We start from the raw sequence: 15,123 nt of genomic DNA on the forward strand, positions 1-15,123 counted from the left end.
ACAGAAACTTGACATTTCAGAGGTTTTGGTCCTTTGAGAGGTCTCAGTCCTTTCGGAGTCGGCAGCCCAAGAGAGGGTCAGGCTCGGGTTCAGGTTAATTCCAAACCCCCTAATGAAGTTTTGTTGACCCACCCTCGGAATGAGGAGATAGGGGCTCGACTGTCCCTCTTCTACCAACAGTGGGTCGAGATCACTTCGGAAAAATGGATACTGGAGGTTGTACAAGAAGAATATGCACTGTAATTTTACAGCACTCCTCGGGACATATTCATGATATCTCCTTGCCACTCCCAGCACAAGAAGCAGGCAGTGGAGACTACCCTGTTAAGGCTCCTCAGGATGAAGGCTATAATCCCAGTACCTGTGCCCCAGGAAAATACGGGCATTATTCCATCTATTTCATTGTACTCAAGAGGGAAGGTTTCTTTCACCCCATCCTGGACTTCAAGAACGTCAACTGACATCTACAGATGATTCATTTATGCTTGGAAACCCTACACTCCATAATAATGGCCATACAATCAGGAGAGTACTTATTCTCCCTGGACCTATCTGAGGCCTACCTACATATTCTAATCCGGCAAGAACATCATTTCCTACGCTTTGCGGTACTGTGTCGCCATTATCAGTTTTGGGCACTGCCCTCTGGCCTGGCCACCGCCCACAGAACATTTTCCAAGATTATGGTGATTGTAGCGGCAGCATTGAGAAAAGAGGGAATCCGGGTGCACCTGTACTTGGACGGCTGGTTGATGCGGACAAAGTCCATGGAAGAGAGTCTCTGGGTGACCAAAAGGGTGACCTCCTTGTTTCAGGAACTCGGTTGGGTCTTAAACCTGGACAAAAGCAGTCTCAAACCCTCCCAGTCCTTGGAATATCTGGGAGTCCGGTTCAACACCAAGAAGGGCAAGGTCTTCCTCCCAACCAAGTGGATATGGAAGTTGATGTCCCAAGTGCGTCTATTGATGAATGGTGTGGCACTATCTTCAAGTCCTCGGTTTGATGGTGGCAACCCTGAAAGTAGTGGACCCAAAAAACAAGAAGGTAGGCTATCTAAAAAAGCTGTTAGGAAAACAAAAAAGGATTAGATGCCAAAATCTTTTTCAAATATTTATTGTAGTGGAGATGTGTTTAAAATAGCTGCCCGACTCAGGCCGGGTTTCGCCGTTCATACAACGGCTGCCTCAGGGGCTTTGAGTAAATCACAAACATATACATTAGTTGATAATAAAATTTTAAAAAACAAATAAATACCTTGTAAAAATCAATAAATAATAAAATGGTGACTTTTAAATGAAGTGGTGACATTTAAATAAAACTGACCATGTAACATCAAAAAACCATTTAAGCTTAAAATATTGCCTATGTGTATAAAAAATAGATTCAGCTTAAAATAATGCTATTTTGTGAAGATAGCACAACGTAAATTCAGCAATGTATTGCGAAAGATGTTTCCTTTTATATGAATTTAATATTAAATTTTACCTTAGACTCTCATTTGAACTTAGGACCATTAAAGAAGCTTCAAGCTTGTGAATCAATATTATTAAAAATGATCTGCTGCGGGAGCATGTCTGTATAAATATGTTGATACACACAAATTAATCAGTAGTGGTCTTTAATCTGTGCAAAACGTAAGCAATATAATAAAAAATATAAAATGAGAACCAACCTTTATAGCTATAAAAAAAATCACAATCTCGTAGACTCCATTCATCAAACGGTACCTATTATTTAAAAATTGTACGGTTATGAAAAAGTGGAGAAATTATTGAACAGAGAAATATAGTTTGTGAATAGTGCTGGAATTGACAAGTAATATATCTCTACATTACAGCCTGTTTAAGTGCATGTGCCTGTATTCTGTATAGTCATACCCATATGAATCATAAAACTGATCAATTATTCAAATCAAATAGTTTAAACTATACTTTCATCCTTTCAGAGTGGAGTATATATTTATTCTGGCAAGTGTTTAGCGCATATCTAAGAGCCATACAAACGCTGAACTACTGCTGGTCTTTCTGACAGCGTGCTTCTAACAAAACAGAAGAGTCTATTTAAATAACAGTGTCTACGTTGCAAAAAATGTAACGTACCATATGGGACAGAACATGTATTTTTTATAATTCTATTTAGTGGACACCCTTGTCTCTTAAAAATTTTTTTTTAGATTAAACAATCCATTTTTCATTATTCAGAAACTCAAATCACAGTAGTTAATGTCCTTTAGTGCCAAACCGTGAAAACATTCGCGATGGCTGAGACAAATGAATTTAAATATACCTAGACAGAGAAATGAATTTAAATGCCTTCACTCCACGATACATCTTTTACAATACGTTGCTGAATTTATGTTATCTTCACAAAATAGCATTATTTTAAGCTGAATCTATTTTTTATACACATAGGGGTAGATCTTTAAAAACTACGCGATTGCGTACTTTTGTTCGCGCACCAGGCGCGAACAAAAGTACGCTGGATTTTATAAGATACGCGCGTAGCCGCGCGTATCTTATAAAATCCGGGGTCGGTGCGCGCAAGGGGGTGCACATTTGTGCAACCTGCGCGCACCGAGTCCAGCGCGGCCTGTCTGTTCCCTCCGAGGCCGCTCCGATTTCGGAGCGGCCTCGGAGGGAACTTTTCTTCGCCCTCCCTTCCCCTACCTAACCCCCCCCCCACCTTTGTCGGCAAAGTTACGCCTGCTTTCAGCAGGCGTAACTTTGCACGCGTCGGCTGGCAGCCCCGCTCTGTCCTCCGGTCCCGGGGGTTGGTCCGGAGGCCTCGACCACGCCCCTGGGCCGGCGCCACACCCCCGAAACGCCGCGGACACGCCCCCTTCTGCCGCTTTTCGAAAACCCCAGGGCTTTACGCGCACCGGCGGCCTATGCAAAATAGGCGCGCCGGCGCGCGCAGGCCTTTTAAAATCCGCCCAATAGGCAATATTTTAAGCTTAAATGATTTTTTGATGTTACATGGTCAGTTTTATTTAAATGTCACCATTTTATTATTTATTGATTTTTACAAGGTATTTATTTGTTTTTTTAAATTTTATATTATCAACTAATGTATATGTTTGTGATTTACTCATAGCCCCTGAGGCAGCCGTTGTATGAACGGTGAAACTCGGCCTGAGTCGGGCAGCTATTTTAAACATGTCTCCACTACTACTAAAGATTTGAAAAAGACTTTGGCATCTATTCTTTTTTTGTTTTCCTAACCCTGGAAGTAGTGCCATGGGGAAGGCACACTTGCGACCACTTCATCACTCCCTGCTGTCATGTTGGAACCCACTATCTCATGACTATTCATTTCATTTCCATTTACCGATGGAAGTATGCTTTTGGCTCCAGTGGTGGCTGCAGGAAGCTCATCTGGGCAGGGATGTACCCCTGTCCCCCCCCAAATTGGCTGGTCCTCACAATAGACACAAGCCTCTGGGGCTGGGGAGCTCACTGTCAGGAACTGATAGCTCATGGGCATTGGACCAAGGAAGAGGCCCTCTGGAACATAGGCAGTCAGATTGGCGTGTCTACAATTCAGCCACATACTCTAAGGTCAAGCAGTCCGCGTAATGTCGGACAATGCAACAGCGGTAGCCTATATCAACTGCCAGGATGGAACTAAAAGCCAGCAAGTGTCATAGGAAATAGATCTCCTTAGGGAATGGGCGGAAATACATTTATAGATGATCTCAGCCTCCCACATCGCAGGAAAAGACAACGTCAGAGCAGACTTTCTAAGTAGGGAGAGTTTGGATCCAGGAGAGTGGGTGTTGTCAGCCAAAGCCTTTCAGCTGGTAGTAGTTCGCTGGGGTCTCCTGTCCATCAACTTGCTGGCTGCATCTCACAATGCTAAGGTTCCCCGATTCTTCAGCCGCAGAAGAGATCAGTTGACCCTCGTGATCTACTCATTCAAACCTGGCCAGAAGAGGAGCTGCTATTCGCCTTTCTCTGTGGCCCCTCCTGGGCAGGGTCATTCGCAGAATTGAGTGCCACAGGGGATTAGTCCTACTAGTAAATCCAGTTTGGCCCAGGTATCCGTGGTATGCAGACTTGCAGAGACTCCTGGTGGAGGACCCCCTGTGCCTCCCACCGCACAGGGACCTGCTACAGCAGGGACCGTTCCTTTACGAGAATCCGACTTGATTCTGTCTTACAGTCTGGCCCTTGAGAGGGCTCGCCTGATGAAGCAAGGATATTCGGCAGCAGTAATTGCCACCTTACTCCACGTGTGGACGTTCTCTACATCCCTAGCGTATGTGCGGGTCTGGAGAGTATTTGAGGCTTGGTGCGAGGAATGCAGTGTTTCCCCTCGGATGGTCAAAATCCCACTAATTCTGGAATTTTTGCAGGATGGCTTAAAGGTCCAGGTAGCAGCTCTCTCGTTTCAGGGGTGAGGTGAACAGAACCTGCCTGTCAGCTCATCCAGACATGGCCCATTTTCTGAAAAGGGTGAAGCACCTCCAGCCACCCCTACGGTGGTTGGTTCCTTTGTAGAATCTTAATCTGGTTTTTGGAGTTTTTGGCAGGGCCCTCCTTTCGGTCACTGCGCAGTCTTTCCTTGCATTTATTAACCCTGAAAACGGTGTTCCTGGTAGATATGCTTGGCATGTCGAATCTCTAAACTATAGGCATTGTTTTGTCGGGACCTGTTCCTCCGGATGATTCCAGGAGCGTTACAGCTTTGTACCATTCCATCCTTCTTGCCCAGGGTAGACTCGGAGTTTCATTTGAATCAGTCCATTTCATTGCCATCCCTAGATAAGCACAAGGACGTGGAAGAATACTGCCTCTTCCTCCATTTGAATGTCAGTAGATGTTTGGTGTGGTATCTGGAAGTTTCAGAACCGGTCTGAAAGATGAACCGCCTGTTTGTCGTTCACGGTGGAAGGAAGCAGGGCGAACCAGCTTTGCGGGCTACCATAGCTTGCTGGATTAAGGAGGTGGTCAGAGGAGCTTATGTGGAGACAGGAAAGCCATTACCCCTTCAGGTTAAAGCTCATTCCACTAGGGCTCAGGCAGTCTCATGGACAGAGGCTAGACTGCTGTCTCCCATTGACATCTGCTGAGCGGCGATGTGGTCCTCCTCGCACACCTTCTCCAGGTTCTATTGCCTGGATGTGCAGGCCTAGGGGGACGCAGCCTTTGCAAGGGTGGTGTTAACTGGCCCGCGGGCAGCCTCCCGCCCCGATCGGGAGTAGCTTTTGTACATCCCATTGGTCCTGAGTCCATCTGGCTACATGCTAGGAAATGGAAACATTTCTTACCTGATAATTTCGGTTTCCTTAGTGTAGACAGATGGACTCAACATCCCACCTATGGCTGCCCAAGAACGGTGCCAAGGATTCACCTGTGGAGTGGATATTGATTCCAAGAGATTACGGGTAAACCATCATCCAGTCCCTAGATCAGGGCATCTATTATCTTACTGGGGTTCAGTGTTTATGTTTGGTTGAGTCCAGTTACGGTTATCTGTAATTCGAAAGATTGCGGGGCATACCGAGACCATGCTTCTGGTGGCTTCAGTTAGCCATGGAGACTGTGGTATGCCGATCTTCAGCATCTTCTGGTGGACCGTCCTCTCAGGCTGCCCATCAGGGAAGAACTGCTGCATCAGGGGCTGATAGTGCATGACGGTGCCTGTTTGGCACCTTAATCTGGTATTGGGTTTCTTGGCAGGTCCTTTGTGTCAGCCGCTATGTTATATTTGTTTGCTGAACTTGAAAACCATTTTTCTGGTGATGATCTGTTCGGCAAGGCAAATTTCCAAGCTACAGGCTCTTTCTTTCCCCTATGAGGAAAGACTAAAGAGGTTAGGACTTTTCAGCTTGGAGAAGAGACGGCTGAGGGGGGATATGATAGAGGTGTCTAAAATCATGAGAGGTCTAGAACAAGTAAATGTGAATCGGTTATTTATTCTTTTGGATAATAGAAAGACTAGGGGGCACTCCATGAAGTTAGCATGTGGCACATTTAAAACTAATCAGAGAAAGTTCTTTTTCACTCAACGCACAATTAAACTCTGGAATTTGTTGCCAGAGGATGTGGTTAGTGCAGTTAGTGAACTGTGTTTAAAAAAGGATTGGATAAGTTCTTGGAGGAGAAGTCCATTACCTGCTATTAATTAAGTTGACTTAGAGAATAGCCACTGTATTACTAGCAACAGTAGCATGGGATAGACTTAGTTTTTGGGTACTTGCCAGTTTCTTGTGGCCTGGATTGGCCACTGTTGGAAACAGGATGCTGGACTTGATGGACTCTTGGTCTGACCTAGTGTGGCATGTTCTTATGTTCTTAACCGTTTCTGTGAATAACTCCACGGGTGGTACAGTTTTGGACTGTATCTTCCTTTTTACCGAAAGTGATATCGGAGTTTCATTTGAATCAGACTATTTCCCTATCCACACTGGACAGGGTTAGAAATGAGTAGGATTATTGGTTGTTGCATGCCTTGGATGTCAAGCAGCATTTGATGCGGTACTTGAAGGTTATTTGCTCCTTGAGCAAGACTGATAGAATATTTATTCTCCATGGTGGAGGTAAATAAGAAGAACCAGCGTCGCAGGCTACAGTAACCTGTTGGATTAGAGAGGACATTGTGGCTGCCTGTGTGGATGCGGATGTCCTACTGCCTAAACATGTCAGGGTGCATTTCACTAGAGCTCATGTGGTCTTGTAAGCGGAGATTCTGTTATTGTCTCCTGTCGAGATTTTCTGGGCAGCAACATAGACCTCCTTACATACTTTCTCCAAGCATTACTGCATGGATGTTAAGGCTCACGAGGATGTGGTCTTTGCGCGTTGTTGTTGGGAGCGTAGGCAGCCTCCCGCCCGGTGTTGATGGGAGTGTAGGAGCCTCCCACTCGTTCGGGACTAACTTTGGTACATCCCACCAGTGTGGATTGGTTTGCCTGAGTGTAGAGGAAGGTGAAATTACTTCTTAACTAGTAATTTCCTTTCCTCTAAGGAAGGCAGATGATTCCACTACCCGCCCTTGGTTGCCTACTTGGTTTTGGTTTCAGTTTGTTTTTTATTCGGGGACGATTCATAGTGTTCCTGGTTATGAGTCATTTGAAAGACTGGTACATGAAAAACCAGCCCTTAAGATCAGTTGATGTTAAATTTTTACTGAGCTCAGTGCTTCCCAGTTGGCTGGAAGTAATGGGTTGTTGACTGTTAATTGTCATATTTCAAGTACAATCAGTTTGTCCACAATTTGGCTTTTCTAGAAATACTAGCAATCTGATGTCGGGGCAGGGTTATATGTAAGTGATGTCAGCGAGTCAGTTTTCTCTGTCTCCATCTGCTGGTAGGAGTGCATTATCCACCAGTGTGGATTGGCCTGCCCTCCTTAGAGGAAAGGAAAGTATCAGGTAAGAAGTAATTTCACCTTTATTTCTTCTCTTGGCAATAATGTTGCTGTGTTTTTGGCTACGAAGCTATTGTCCTTTTTATGGTTTCTGTGTGGCGATTTTTGTACAGTCCTTAGTTTGAAAGATTCATGTGGCTCTTGCTTCATCTGAAACCTCCCATCAAGTCCCATAGTTTTAACACAGCTGATGAATGAGTTTTAACTCCCATAGTTTTAACACAGCTGATGAATGCCTCCTCTGCTTGCCTCACCTGGAAGTTTGCTCTTTGGTAGCAGTAACTTCAGCCCAGAGGGCCAGAAAGCTTCAGGCCCTTGTAACTTATATTAAGTTTCATCCTGACAGGGTGGTCCTTCACGCACATCTAAAGTTTTTTCCTAAGTTTGTGACCAGTTTCCATCATAACTAGTCAGTTGTTCTCCCAGTATATTTCCCAAGTCTGCATACCAACAAAGGTGAACGAGTGCTGCACACTTTGGATTGTAAGAGCGTTGTGGATGAGAACCCTTAGAAAGCCTGTCCAGCTTTTAGTTTCTTTTTGCCTCAGAAAGCCTTGGATTGCTATTTTGAAGTGCGCTTTTTCTAAGTGGATACTAGATTGCATATTCTTCCCTTGTGCCCCAGCAGGGTAAGGCCCATAATTTCAGGGTCATGGCTGTCAATGGTCCATCCAAGGTCAATCTCTAAAAAGCTGTAACATGGCATTTTAGTTCAGACATTCATGTTTTTGTTTATTTTTTTAAACACTGACTCCTGACATGAGAGGAATGGCCAGCTTGTTCTTCAGGGTCAGCTCTGGCTCCTCCTCCCTTCCAGGGTTAATTCTTTCTTTATTTAGGAATTTCTTCCTGTTTAAAGGGGGAAAGAGAGGGAGGTATAACCTGCCAGAAAAAAAAGTGGTTCTGCCCTGTTTCTGGGACTGTTTTTCCTTCCCCCCCTTTTTTATGACTGCAGTAAACTGTTTGCCTCCAGAGAAAATGAATTTATTTACCAATAACTGTGTTCTCTGAGGGCAGCAGTTCACCAGTCACACAAACCATCCTCCTCTATCCCTTCTAGAGTTGAGCTTATTAACTTTAATTCCATAAGTGAAGCACACTGAGCAAGTAGAGGAACACAGGATACGTCAGGATTTTCTTAGAAAGCTTTGGGAATGTGCAGCATGTTGTTTGCATTGATTGACATCCATCTATGTGAATCTAATGAACTTCCACCTTCAGAGAACACCTGTTACAGGTAAACAGTGTTGCTTTTTTGTCTTTCAATATGTTACAGGAATATGCAATGTAAGACACTTTAGTGATGTACATAGTGGCAATTTAAAGAAATTTGGATTTATTTTTCTGGAAAAGATTATAGGTGTCAACCCAGAGGAAAGCACAGCATTGACTCCTGTCTGAATGAAGATATTTGATTGTGTTCTATTTTTGTAATAATCACTTTTCTTTTAATTTTTCACTCACTGTCTTTCTTATGTTGGTGGAGTTCAATGTAAACTTTGTTACTGAATAGCGTCTAAAATATTCCTGAACCGTTTGTGAGATTACTTTTATCATAAAAGGGTTTCTTGCAGATCTGCATACTGGTGGGCACTCAGTGTTCCCGACCCACAAGGTCAGGTGACTGACGCTGACCAGAAAGGGGCTGTGAATTGATCAAATTGTTACGCTTTCTTAAAACTTCATACCAAAACATACTTTTTATGTTTTAGTTCAAAGGTAAAACAAGCATCCTAGATGTGGATCCTGAGGCTCAGGCCTTATTAGAAATGACTGGAAAAAGCCGCCAGAGCGAAGGACTTCGGAAACTGGTGGAAGATGATGAAAATTAAACTATACAATAGTTGGCCACTGCACACTGAACAACTTCTGTTATCCAAGCTATTTGGGAACAGGTTATTTTATCAAACTTGTTTTCTGTGTCGAACTATGGATTTACCTCTTAAGGTTTCCGTTTGAGAAAACTGGTTACTCCTAGTTGAGTTAACAAATTAAAACATCTTGAAGCTATGCTTGATTACCTGGATATGAACTTGAACAATAAGCAATAATGTTCATATACTCTTTGCTCATGAATTGCTAGAACATATCAGATGAATTCCTAATTTTCTTCACTTTTCCTGCTCACAGAAGGTAATTTTCAAAGAATTATGCATGTAAAAATTATCATATATGTGCAAAAGTAGCCTTTACTTGTGTAATTGCTATTTTATAAATATTGAAAATATGTGCATACTTTGGGTTTCATGCGCACATATATGCACGTTCAAAAAGGGGTGTTTCAGGGCAGGGCTAACAGTTACGTGTCTAAAGTGCTATTTTGAAAGAGAGACATTTGGCAACTTGTGTAATCTTACTCCTGCTAATTGTCTTGCAAAACTGATATCAAACATGTTTATTGTGTAGAATTGGCTGATCGGGAAGTCTGCGTGAACTGGGGGAATTTAGGTTGAAGAACCAAGAGGGTCTTGATGACCTAGCGAAGGACTGAGTGAACTGGTAGAGGAATTAGAAAACTGAATTTCAATTAAGCATGCGTGTTTTAAAAGATACCGACTTGTGCACTTAAATCAGGTTTTATGCAAGTCCTTCTTTTGTTTTCACGTGTAAAATATGTATGTGCATATTTTTAAAATTGTTAGACATATTCACATTCAAAACTAAATTACTTGTGTTCATGTGTAAGTGTACATACACATATATGTTGCGGGATCGACATACGCATATTTTATAATACGTATGTGATACACATGGGTGTAGCCACTTTAAGGTATATACAAATATATACCTCCTACAAATGTAGATCTCAATCATATCTAGCAGAATCTCCCTGCCCCTTTTTTTTGAATAACCACAATCATGTATCCCACTTAGTTAATTATTACTTGTATAATCTTCCCTATTATTCGTATGTTATTGTTTTTGTTATTAATGTTATCTCTTCTGTTCCTATTATAATCATATGACAATTGTAAAGCCTGTTGCTAAGTTCTGTTCCCTGTAAACCGACGAGATGTTCCCAACGTTCGTCGGTATATAAAAGATATTAAATATTAATAATAATAATAAAATACTGTCTTAGCTCTCCGCATGGCCATATATGCGAGTATGTGCAGCCCCCTGGCGTTGTTTGAAAGTTACTCTCATTGTGAGTATTAGAATTCTTTGGCAGTAAAATTCAGGCCTCATGTATCAACATTTTATTTGTATAAGCAAACCAATGGGAAAAAATCTTTATGAATCATATCCCAAGTATTACATTTTTTAGTCATTTAATTTTGATAGGGAAAAACAATTTTAATGGGTACACAAATTTATTTTTATTTATTTAAGGTTTTTATATACCGGCATTCAAGATAAGATCCCATCATGCTGGTTTACAATAAATGGATGGTGCATAAACAGAAAACACAAACAGGAACTGTAGTGCGGAAGAGAGCAGTTACAAAAAACAGGGATGCTTAAACTGGGAGCGGAAGGAAAAAGAAAAAGGTTAAAAGCAATTTAAATATTTACAACGAACAGTTAAATGAGCTGGTTGTGTTATAGATCTTGAAATAGAGGGACGTTAGCTGGAGTCTGGGAAAGCTTGTTTAAAGAGCCAAGTCTTAAGTCTCTTCCTGAAGGTTAGGAGACAGGGTTCCTGTCTTAGGTCGGGGGGATGGAATTCCATATCGGGGGACCGGCGGTAGAGAAGGCCCAATCCCTCAAGGTGATGTGTCTAGTGGCTTTAGTTGGAGGAACCTGGAGTGATCCTCTATATGCGTCTCTGGTAGGTCTAGAAGCATTGTGTAAGAGGAGAGGTATTTGCAGGTCGATAGAGGTATGTTGATGAATGATTTTGTAGATAACGGAGATGGATTTGTAGAGAATTCTGAAGTGCACAGGCAGCCAATGAAGGCTTTTTAGAATAGGGGAGATGTGATCTCTTCTCCTGGAGTTAGTTAATATTCGAGCTGCCGCGTTTTGTACCATCTGAAGCGGTTTGGTATAGGAGGAAGGGAGACCAAGTAGGATAGAATTGCAATAGTCTAACTTTGAGAAAACTATTGCCTGGAGGATTGTTCTAAAGTCCTGCAAGTGAAAGAGAGGTCTTATCCTTTTCAGGACTTGGAGTTTGTAAAAACAGTCTTTAGTGGTTTTGTTGATGGAAGCTTTCAGATTCAACCGATTGTCAATTAAAACTCCTAAGTCTCTCAGTTGCGTGGATTGTGGGTTACCAGGGTGAGTGGAAGTGGAGTTACTGTTCTCAGGAGAGATGAGCAGGAGTTCGGTTTTGGAAGAATTTAATACTAAGTTTAGACTAGTGAGGAGGTGTTTGATTTGTTGGTGGCAATTTTCCCAGTGATCTAGTGTTTTCGAGTAAGTGTCTTTGATGGGGATTACTATCTGAATATCGTCCGCATATAGAAAATGTTTTAGATTGAGGCTCGAGAGGAGCTGGCATAGCGGTAAGAGATAGATGTTAAAGAGGGTAGGAGACAGAGAGAAAACCTGTGGGACTCCTACGGTTGAGTTGTATCGTGATGATTCTTTGTTTTGGATTTTAACCTTGTAGCCTCTGCTGCTGAGAGAGGTTTTGAACCAGCTGAGTGCGGTGCCAGTGATTCCTATAGTAGCCAACTGATTTATGAGGATGGAGTGATTGACAGTGTCAAACGCTGCCGAGAGGTCCAGTAGAATCAGTAGAAATGATTGTCCTTTGTCGAGGCCCATGATGAGGTAGTCTGTCAAGGAAATGAGGAGTGATTCTGTGCTAAAAGCTTTGCGGAACCCATGTTGGGAGGGGAGAAGGAGATTGTTATCTTCTAAGTAGTCTGAGAGTTGAGTGTTCACTAATTTTTCCATGACCTTTGCTATGAAGGGCAGGTTGGCGATTGGGCGGAAATTATTTGGGTCTTTAGGATCCAGGTTGGGTTTTTTTAGGAGTGGTTTGAGGGAAGCCACTTTAAGGTCATCTGGGTAGCGTCCTTGGAAGAGAGAGCAATTAATGATGTCCGCCAGGAATTTGGATATGGAGTCTGGAATAGGAATATGATCCGTAGGATGTGAGGAAGGTTTCATTCTCCTTAGTGCTACTTGTATCTCAGTGGAGGAGATGGGATCGAACGCATCAAGACGGGTGCTTTTGATGTAGAGATTAATGGAAGTCGAGTAGGAGGCGGTATTGGAGGGCAGCTGCGTTAGAAGGCTGACAATTTTGTTTTGGAAAAATAGAGCTAGTTCTTCCGCTTTAGCTTGTGCTAGGTTGCTGGGAACTTCCAAGGGGTTGATTTGAGTAAGGCTAGATACGTAAGAAAAGAGTGCTTTGGCATCGAAGACCAAGTTATGGATCTTGGATGCGTAAAAGTCCCTTTTTGATTTTAGAGTAGAGGACTTGTATTGGTGTAGTGTAGATTTGGAGAATGTGCTGGCGCATGGGGCTTTGCGCCATTTGCTCTCTTTCTGCCTTAAGCATTGTTTTAGCCTTCTAAGATCATTGGTGAACCAAGGTTGCTCAAGGCATGACGTCAGGGAACAGGGACGGCTTCCCTGCCGGCTGAAGACCCCGGCATGGCAAGGTCGGCCTCCTTGCCTCCTGAGGACCCCGGGAGTGGCTGCAGCACGTCGGGGAGAGAAGGAGCAGTGGTCCCGACCGTGAGGGAGAGCTCCCAGCGGCTCAGCCCTGCCACGCAGGGCAGGAGGCAGCCAGGGAGGAGTCCGGACACAGCGGCACAACTGCCGCGGAGGGAAAGGCGTCAGCGGCCTGACTGGCCGCGGGAGGTAAGGGACCTGCCCGCATTCCTCGCAGGCAGGTTCGTAACACTCTTACTGCATGTAATTTTATTTGGGACAATGAAACATGTATTAATGAGTGTGTATGAGTATATTATGGTATGAGTGGTTGGGAATGTGTGAGCGTCCATTTGGGGGGTATGATTATGCTTTAATTATTAAGATTGTGGGATAGCTTGTTGAAAACACCACATGTTGGGGGTATGAAGATCTTTAAAAAGATAGTTTGTATAAGAATGTTAATAAAACATTATTAGGTGATTGTGGAAATAAATGTTATTTTAACATATATGTACCTCTGATCATTTTGATGATGTTTGTGATACATTCAGAGAATCTGCACTCATTTTGTATTGACCTTACTAGATGGCAGTAGCAGGAATAAAGAAAAAACAAGGTTTCTTACCTTATAACAGGTGTTCTTTGTGGACAGCAACACAAACAGCTGCACAAGTGGTTGATGCAACCCCCAGCAATGAATTCAGGCATGCTCTCCTTATATGGCTTAGAAAGTTCTTGAACTTTTAACTGGGCATGTGCTGGTGTTCCTACCAATGGTTCTCTCTCCTCATGTTGTCAGTTTAGTCCAAAAGCTTGAGAAGACAGAGCTATCATATTTGTTTTCTTGTATGTTTTTTCTTCTCTTCTGCTTTCCGGGAAGATGAGAGGGATTGTGTAGGTGTTTGAGTTGCTGTCCACAGAGAACACCTGTTAAGGTCAGAAACTTTGTTTTCTTCATGGACAAGCTGTGGTTTTCGAAGTGTTGGTTTCTTGTTTTGACTATTCACATCCAATATGTGAATGCAGAAAGCAACGTTAGTTTCCTTTTTTAGACCCAACGGTTTCCAGCCCGGTGTAAGATATTGATCCAGGTAGTAATGCTTGATAAAAGTATGCGTGCTAGACCATGTTGCAGCATTTAGGATTTCTGAGAAGAGTCTTTGGTTGTGGAACGTGGTTGTGCTACTGTTCTAATCTGATGAGGTTCAAATCCATCAGGAGCGTTTTGTTTTTCCAAAGTATAACATAGGATATGCATTGTCTCAAGCAATTGGCAATTGTTTGTTTTGAGATTTTTTTTCCTTTTTAATGTTCTGAATAAGATACGAAAAGTTGAGGAGACTTCCTGTAAGCCTATGTTCTACTTAGGTAATAGAGAAGAGCTCTTCTCCAGTCAAGAGTGTGGTACCTCTGATTTTTTGAATAGTGAGGTTTTAAATAAAAGATCGGGAGTTCTATTGGTTGATATGAAAATCTGAAGATATTTTTAGCAAGAATTTAGGATTAGTCCTTAATGTGGCTTTATCATGAAAAATTGTGTAGGGCGTGTGGGTTACTAGAGCTTGCAATTCACTTATGTGTCTGGCAATGGTAATTGTTATTAGAAAGCATATTTTCCAGGAAAGAATTTGCATTGAGATTAATGTCAGAGGTTTGAATGGTGCTGTAGTTAACCTTGTTAACATAAAGGAAAGATCCTAGATGGCATTGGAGGACGCAAGGGTGGTCTTATTTTTGATAATCTCTTCATACATTTCTGAGCTAGTGGATCCTGTGAAATAAGCTTTGTGAGAAATGAGCTATATGATGAAATAGTGCTCAAACGCACTCTAATTGTCAAATTAGTTCTTTTTGTAGATAAGTAATATAGGTATTGGAGAAGTTGTCTTGGTGTACATGTTACTAGTTGTATTTGGTACAAGGAACACCAGCTGCAGAAACATTTCCACTTCCCCACATATGCCCTTTGGGTTGAGGGCTTTCTTGATACTTTTAATATGTTGGTTATACTCTGTGATAAATTTAAGGTCTCGTAGGGGTGGACGTTAGTTTCCATGCTGTTAGAGCCGGGGTTTTGATGACCGGTTGTCCCTTGTATTGCGTCAGAAGGTCTTCTCTGATGGTTGGCAGAATGGGTCTGCAACTGATTGAGCCACAGAAACCACGTTTGTCTTGACCAAAATGGTGCAATCAATA

At 42.6% G+C, this 15,123-nt stretch overlaps 1 protein-coding gene across 4 annotated transcripts in view; it reads left to right on the plus strand.

Moving 5' to 3' along the window:
• MEAK7 (MTOR associated protein, eak-7 homolog) overlaps positions 1–10,458 on the plus strand; it is an 87,631-nt gene extending 77,173 nt beyond the window's left edge. For all 4 annotated transcript variants that reach the window (XM_029608097.1, XM_029608094.1, XM_029608096.1 and 1 more), the window contains one exon: positions 9,084–10,458. In XM_029608097.1, coding sequence (XP_029463957.1) covers positions 9,084–9,203 — 120 coding nt within the window. In that variant the 3' untranslated portion in view covers positions 9,204–10,458. The remainder of the gene's footprint in view (positions 1–9,083) is intronic.
• The last annotated feature ends 4,665 nt before the right edge of the window (positions 10,459–15,123 follow it).

This window comes from Rhinatrema bivittatum, chromosome 7 (assembly GCF_901001135.1).
Source record: "Rhinatrema bivittatum chromosome 7, aRhiBiv1.1, whole genome shotgun sequence".
In the NCBI taxonomy this organism is placed as follows: domain Eukaryota; kingdom Metazoa; phylum Chordata; class Amphibia; order Gymnophiona; family Rhinatrematidae; genus Rhinatrema; species Rhinatrema bivittatum.